The sequence below is a fragment of the Chiroxiphia lanceolata genome, chromosome 2 (assembly GCF_009829145.1).
Source record: "Chiroxiphia lanceolata isolate bChiLan1 chromosome 2, bChiLan1.pri, whole genome shotgun sequence".
Lineage (NCBI taxonomy): Eukaryota > Metazoa > Chordata > Aves > Passeriformes > Pipridae > Chiroxiphia > Chiroxiphia lanceolata.
In genome coordinates this window covers 114,107,962-114,115,824 of record NC_045638.1, presented here as the reverse complement: position 1 = coordinate 114,115,824, position 7,863 = coordinate 114,107,962, and the positions used below count along the sequence as shown (strand labels likewise).

The 7,863-nt window shown below is 45.3% G+C and overlaps 1 protein-coding gene across 2 annotated transcripts in view; it reads right to left on the bottom strand.

Moving 5' to 3' along the window:
* Positions 1 to 1,194: 1,194 nt before the first annotated feature.
* The window catches only part of PGM2L1 (phosphoglucomutase 2 like 1), a 29,971-nt gene continuing 23,302 nt past the window's right edge, over positions 1,195 to 7,863 (bottom strand). For both annotated transcript variants that reach the window (XM_032679357.1, XM_032679358.1), the window contains exons 12-14: positions 6,667 to 6,856; positions 6,221 to 6,354; positions 1,195 to 5,206 (exon numbers count right to left, since the gene is read on the bottom strand). In XM_032679357.1, coding sequence (XP_032535248.1) covers positions 5,104 to 5,206; positions 6,221 to 6,354; positions 6,667 to 6,856 — 427 coding nt within the window. In that variant the 3' untranslated portion in view covers positions 1,195 to 5,103. The remainder of the gene's footprint in view (positions 5,207 to 6,220; positions 6,355 to 6,666; positions 6,857 to 7,863) is intronic.

Sequence of the window (7,863 nt, the reverse complement as noted above, 5' to 3'; positions counted from 1 at the left end):
GCAGGACCTGGTGCCAGGGTCCTCCTCTCTGTGCTGAAGCACATCCCACTGCTCTGCACCCCAGTCCCAAAGCCCAGGGTGCCCACACACGCTCAGGGGGTGCAGCTGGCAAGTGGCAGCACCCCCAGGGCTGTGTCCCTCTGCACAGGCTGCTGGTGACATCCAGTGCTGGCTCCTGCAACTACAGCCCGGTGGAGCCTCAGCCACGTCCTGTGTCTCCCACTCCCTGCCCTGCTCTGTCCCTGTGTTCTGCTGCTCTCCTCACCCCCAGCCCAAACAAACCTGTCCATCTCCATGTTCCTCCCCTGTCTTCTGACATCACAACCCCTCAGAAGAGGTAGGGTTAAGTCTCTCCCTAGAGACCTGCCCAGCTGGTGAGCTGCCCAGCACAGGACAGTGGGTGGTAATTTGGAGTAGTTCTGGGGAGCTCGGAGGAGAAGGGCTCCAAGAAGAGCCTTACAAAGGAGATAAAACCACCACTGATATGCAGGATGAAGCCTGTGGCCATCACTAAAGGGATGCAAGAACCTTCCTGGATGTGCTGCTGAGCCCACAGAAACTACCTTCCATGAACCTCCACGGTGCTTTAACTTTAAAATACTAAAGCCAAGCTGGAGAGAGCTTCTAGCACCTTCTAGTGCCCTAAAGGGGCTCCAAGCAAGCTGGAGAGGGACTTTGGACAATGGCCTGGAGTGCCAGGACAAGGGGGAATGGCTTCCCACTGCCAGAGGGCAGGGTTAGAGGGGACATTGGGAAGAAATTCTTCCCTGTGAGTGTGGGGAGGCCCTGGCACAGGTTGCCCAGAGAAGCTGTGGCTGCCCCATCCCTCGAAGTGTCCAAGGCCAGGCTGGAACAACCTGGGCTAGTGCAAGAAGGTCCCTCTCCAATTGCCCAGTTCCCTGGTGGGACAGGATGTGGAACTAAAATCCCTTTGGGGACAGTCCCACCCTTGGATGGGCCTGCAGTGCCCACCCCAGCTCACCTGCATGACAGGCTGCTCCTCTCCCCATCCCCTTTTCCCTCAAACAGACCCTCTTCCCTCCCTTTGCCAGCTCCCTTCCAAGCTGCTGCTTTTTCCTGAAGCAACTTCACTCCTAAAATTCTTCAGATATCCAAGTGCCACATGGATATTCCCCCAGCCCAGCTTTTGGGGCAACAGTGTTTGGCTAAAGAAGATGGAAGAAAGAGGAAGGATTGCAACTACAAAGGGAACATTTTATTATTTTTAACACTTCATTCAGCTAAATCCACATAGCAATACACAAACTCTTCAGAAAAGTGCAAATTCTCACTCTATTTTGTAATATGCCCAAGTTTTAAAGAACAGACACTGGGTAAATGGGAGCACAGATCCAGAACTCCCCAAGATTCCAGGCAAGGGAAACAATGCAACTTCAAATACTTCAATCACCTTGAACAGAGCTACTCTTGAGCAGGGGGCTGGCAAATGTTCTGGGAATCAAGCTGGGCTGGAACCACTCAGGTGTCACCATGCAGAGTCCCCTCTCAGTCAGGGAGACAAGAGGACAAGAAGTGGGGGGAAAGACAATAAAGTGGTAACAATATGAGTTTTAAAATCAAAGGGAACATCCAAGTGCTTCCTAAAGCAGCACGCACATTCCACCTGCCTCACTCCACCTTGTGGCTTCTCCATCAATGCTCCCAGAATTTCACGAACACACTGTCTTTAACAAAACAGGAGCTGAAATCCCTAATCCTTCAGGAGCCTGGCAGAGAGGGCACACAAAGTGCTACCTGAGCACAGATAAATCAGGGAATAACACTAGGAATGTCAACGCGCAGGTTGACATTCCAACCAACCTGGGACAGCAACAGCTTCGGATCAGTGAGGGCAGGGAAGGGAGCCCTGGGCAGAGTGTGGGCAACTCCCCTCGACCTCAGCCACAGAGGGTTTCATGTCTTGACCCACCCTGTGGACAACACAAGTGCGTGTCCCCTCCTTAGAAGGAAGAGCTGAGGGAAAGTAGTAGCTCCTCAGGCAACATCCCAGTTCTCCCATAGCCCAAGGAAATCCCAGCTCCTCTGAGTCACATCCTGCTGGGAATGCAAGGGAAGCAGACCTGGCTCAGAACCCCAACACCAAGTGGGGGCTACTCTGCTCCTTTGGGCCACAGCCAGCCTGGTGCTGGAGGTTTCCAGCCCACCTTTCCCTGTTAAACACATTCCCTCCTTCTCTCTCATGCCAGAGTTCATGATTCCCTCATGCCCTGGCAGGAATCATCCTTTAGAGATGCAGGAGAGACATGGGCAGCCCTTGAAACTATTTAAGCCACACACTGGATGGTGTTTCACAACTAGAGTAAGAAATCCAGCTACAAGCTGTGTCTTACTGACATTCAGCCTTGCCTGGCAAGTCCCCCAGACTTGGAAAGCTCGTGTCCCAGACCCAGGGAAACACATTGCCACAGAGATTAAACCTGTCACATCAGAAGGGAAAAGGCAAAACCAAGCCCTCTGGGTTTTTCAAACACTAAACCCAACTCACTGGCCTTGTGATTGCAGTTTAAGTCAATGTCCAACCTTTAAAAAGGTGTATTTTACCTGGAAGCACCTTGTGAACAACACCCAGCATGTCCTTTGATCTGTGACCTGCTCCCTACTCAAGTCAGAAAAGCCTTTGTTCTTATCTGAGAAGCAGGAAAAAAACAGGTGAACAACTGAAAGAAGGTTGTGCAGGAGCCAGATGAACTCTAACACGATGCATAACAAAGTTACAAGGCAGAGAAACAAGAGAATTCCAGTCCTTCACAGTAACACAGGTAAGGGATGCGAGATCAGAAGGAAATAAAGGAGTTCCACAAATGGAACAGTATAAATATATCCAACAGTTCCAATACAGTAGGAGAACAACAGTAGCAGCAGTTTCAAAAGAGCAAATAGTTATTCTACCCTTAAAGTACATTCGACACGTTGTGCCTGTTGCTGTCATCCCAAAAGCATCACTAACAGCTACAACTCACTGCCAAACCCATCCATGGGAAGAATCCCAGATACACAACACCCACATCTGGGTTTTTTCATTTAATTAAAGTTATTCAGACTATGAACAGTTATATCAACTTCTAACAATGCTTATTCAAAAACCCAGATTGTCTTCATTTATAACACTTGGCTACTGATGCAAAGCAGATCTCTGGGAAATGGCAGATTCCTGCTCTTTGTAGGAGCACAAACATCACTCACAAGACAGAACTGCTACAATAACACAACACACACACACAGACTATGCTTTTTACAGCCTTTGTTCAAAGTTATGTCCCAAGTCACTTGTTCTCTTCTGTACCACCAGGAGAACAAAATCCTCAATGCTTCAGGGTTTAATCTGCTGCCAAAGGCAGGAATGGCAAAGAGTTCCTGCAAATTCGGTGCAGATCTGCACCATTTTTGGGAAAACTGAAAGGCAAAGCAGCATCAGAAGTGCCTTCACACCTTCCAGACCTACCTAGAACTATACAACAACATAAGCATACTCTGATTTACCTGTTTTCCCCCCACATCAATCAAATGTACAATTAAAAGAACAAAAAAAAGGCAGTTTTTTGGCATTAGATACATTTCACTCAATGGCAGAACAATTTGGAGATACTTTCCCTTAAAATAAAAAATAAATAAATAGTGACAGGTCAGAATTTGTGCAACACAGACCTTCTGTGGCACATGTACATTCATATACATCAAAATACTTCTCCATGGATATAGTGCAGGAAAAACCCAAACCAAGGGGTTCTTTAAAGCCATGGAGAGGCAGCACACACAAACCCACCCTGTGCCATCCAGCTGGAAGGGTAAAATCAGATGGAGGACAAATCTGGAGAGTTAACAAGAGTGGCAAATAACAGCTTGAATTGAAGTGCATCTTGGGTTCTTCTCACATCACCTTCAACACAACAATTCAGTGCTGGGTTTTATCTACTTTTTATTTACCTCCTGTCAGTGATAACAGGGAGATGCCCAGAACCAGCTCTCCTGTGCCAAAGTGTGGCTTTGATCTTCTGAAGCACCACATCCCTGCAGAAGAACTTGTGCACTGGCTTATTTTTTTTGGAAATGTGATTAGCTGTATCACTTTCTACTCAGAAAACAGATAATGAGAAGTTGTTAAATATTTGCTTAAGAGAGAAAGAATAACAGTATTTACAAAGTGCTACTCAAACAGAAATTAGCTGAGAAGACATGAAAAAAAAAAATCATGACTTAGTAACTGTGTCAGTGTCTCACCTCCACTTTTTTTTTTAAAACACAAACACTATAAGTTCAGGTCAGAAAAACCGAAAAAGTCACTGACTGAGTACAGAAAAACTTAATGAACACAGAAAAACCAAAAAAACCTTAAGACCCTTGAGGGAGGTGGGACAAAAAAAGAGCTACAAAGCCTATGACAGTCAGAATGGGCAATTTAACTAAGTAATGACCAATTCCTGCTCCTCTGGAAGCCTTGGAAAGGCACCACACAATTCCAAACCCAAAGCAGAACTGCAGGTGTTGCCACTGTTGTTTCACTGCCAAGTTTTTTAAGACAGACACAGAAAATGCACCAAGAACACCTTCACCAACAGAAGAATTAATTAAGCAGCTGAAAAATGTCAACAATCGGCCTAAACAAGAAATGCTGAGCTCTACTTCCATGTTTTTGGAAGCACAGACCTGTTCTGAGGGTCACACAGAGCTGAGAGGAAGCAGCAGGATTTGTTTCAGTCTGGAGTGATCATTTCTACCTGACTTTCAAAGCTTTTTACACGAAGAAAATGTATTTTAAGTACCTGGAGTGAATTTAAGATAAGATCCAGTGGCTAAGATCACCTGCCTTAAACACATTAGGGCAGTTCATTTGCATTGGTGTGGGTTAATTAACCTTTTGGTCAAAAGGATGGAAAATTATAACAATTAATTCCACTGTTTTCTCCGACTTCCTCCCCTTTTTCTAGCCCAGACTTTGGTGAAAAGCCTGACAAAAGAAAGCTGCTTCTTTACAGAACAAAAATGCAGCTGTTTAACACACAGACACACACAAACATTTGGAACTGATCCTGTTCTTGGGCCCTTTGTTCCACGTGGAGGCTCCTGGGAACACCCGGGACAGGCCTACGCCGAGCGCCAGGTCAGCCCATTCTTGTCAGGCTCAAGGAAGTTCTCAATCAGAGCCTCAATCAGCTTCTGAAGTTCTTCTTCCAGCACGCTCCTGTCACTGGAAAAAGGAACAACAAGGCCATGTCAGAGCTTTGGGGAACACCAGGGAGCTATTTAAAATAAATAAACAGCAAGACCTGAAGGGGACGGATTTACTCTGCTGTGTTTCCTATCAGCATAAACATGTAGAGACTCCAACCTGCTCCTTTTTGAGAGGGATTATCATGGAATCAGACTGATTCGGATTGGACAGGACACTTAAAGATGGTGCTCAGAGCCCTCTAGTGGCCCTTATTTTTCTCTTTAATTAGTTTTAATGAATACAGCAATAAGGTGGTGAGGCCCTGGCACAGGTTGTGCCCTCTTCACAATCTACCCCTCACTATCCACTGACCACCTAAATCTGACCAAGTATTCAGTGAGATGAACGCTCACCCTGAATTCAAGTATGTAGAAATAAATACCAAACCGAGCCTCCTTTGTTTTCAATTCTCTGCCCCACAGAAATGTTGGGATACAAGTCTAAAAACAAGGACTCCTGCAACTCATGTTGGGGATCCAATCCAAAAGCTTCTCCTCACCATCTGGACTGAACTTCAGCTCCTCATTCTCACTCCTGATTTCAGTGGTATAAATATACCCCAGATGGTTTTCCCACTCTCACACTGGAAGCAGCTCAATCCAGGTGACTGTCAAAAGAGAATTGATCCAGCTCCCAACAGATTCCCAAAGGAAATAGGAGACTACCTGGCTTTAAGAACATTTGCCAGCAACAGCATAACTTAAGAAAAAGAAAAGACTGGACATGGCACATGGGTGACAACATCAAAGGCTGTATTCAGTCCCAGGAGTCTTTTCCATTTTCTGTGATTTCTTAACTTCATCACTTTTTAATTCTAAGTAAATGAGGAACTGGATTAACTAAACAAACCTACTATAAAAAATACTGAAAACTCAGTATTTTTTTTTCTTATCCACTACAGTGGAAATCCCTTATGAGCATCACTCATGATGTGCATCACTCTGGGCAGTTTAGGAAGCTGGGAGTCAGCTGAGGCTCAGGTTTGCTGACCTCTGCTCAGGCAGGGCACACATCTCAGCGTAGTACTTGATCTTTGGCTCTGTCCCACTGGTCCGAAGGGTGGCCGCACAACCGTTCTGAAATGTGAAGGTGATCATCTGACTGCTTTTGCTCACTGGCAGCACCTATGAAAACAACAACAAGCTTCTTTACTCCCACTGGAACCCCAATATCTGAAAGCCTGATGGGCAGCTTAAGAGTTGCCAGAGCATCAGGTTCAATTAATTAATCAAGTTCATTCATTGCTGTACCAGAACAGTCAACACATTTCACATTTAAGCTGTTTTCTCCCCCAGTAATGATGTTAAGCAGCCTGATGATGGAATTATTCTGCCATCTTAGCTGACACAGGCCATCTCTGCCTTGTTCATGCTGTTCTTTACCTTTTAGTTTCCTCAAAACCAGACCCTCCTGTGCTGAAATACTTCGGAACTCACCGATTTCTTGTTTGGCTGGCTGCTGTCATAGCCAGTGGTAACATCTCTTACATGTAATATATTGTAATCTCCACAACATCTGGGATAAGACTGAGGGCCATCAAAGTTCCGAAGTCTCTCAAATATCCTTTTGATCGTAGGAGGGTCATAGCACAAGAAATAGGAAGTCTTGGATATGTGATATCCATACCTACAAGCAGATGAACATTTTCAGTTACAAGATTCAGAAGTTTTTGGCACATTTGGTATCTAAAGAAAGCCCCTGGTTGGAAAAGCAGCAACAGAAAAAGAATTCAGTTCTCAGAGCTGTGTGAACAGGTATTTATAGGCAAATGTTTGGACTCTGAAGCAGATTTTGCTGCATTACTCAGATCATCTTGAGTTATTTTTAAATTAAAGCAAAGTTTTCAGCCCCCAAAATAATAAAAGACAACCATTTGGGTAAGTGCAGCCTTGGTGGCCCTCAAAAATGGATATCCAGTGTCATTCTCCCAACCAAAAACTGACTGCCAGAGCCATGTGGCAGCTACAATAAGGAAGGTGGCTGATTATTCCATCCAAGTTAAAACCACCATCCCAAATCACACCTAATGCTCACTAGGAACAGCCACCACATTTGCACACTGAAATTTAAGTTGTTCTTCAGCATATTCCACCCACTTCTACTCCTATAGAGAGCCTTCTCCACAGCTTAAAAATCAGGTGTGACTGGGAGAGGAATCCTGCTTGTTATCCCTGTCATTTTGATCCACCTGCACAGAGTTGTTTTGGCTACAGTTTGCACAGGACAGAGCAAAACCCTGAGTACCATGGAGAGATAAAAGCTGATCATCCTTTGCGCTTCCTCACTCCAGGTTTCTAAAGGCCACAGTGTCTTCCTGCTGGGCTGGCAGGAAAAGGAATGACATCCATGATACTGCTCTGTGGTGTAAGTTCTGTTAAAGCACAGGAATTGCTGATGATGATCTGGGCTCACCTCAGTACCTGGCTTAATTCTGACATACGTGATCCTCGTTTTATTGCTGGGATTGTGTCTGTAGCTGTTGTACACACACCCTTCCTTTCACCTCTGCTCTGTTACAGATCTCAGCATGGGATAAAACAATTCCCAGCACGTGTTCAAGGGGAAATGGGAAGTGTTTAAAGAGACCACAACTAAGATATGACTCCCATTCAAACATAAGAGAAGTACCATAG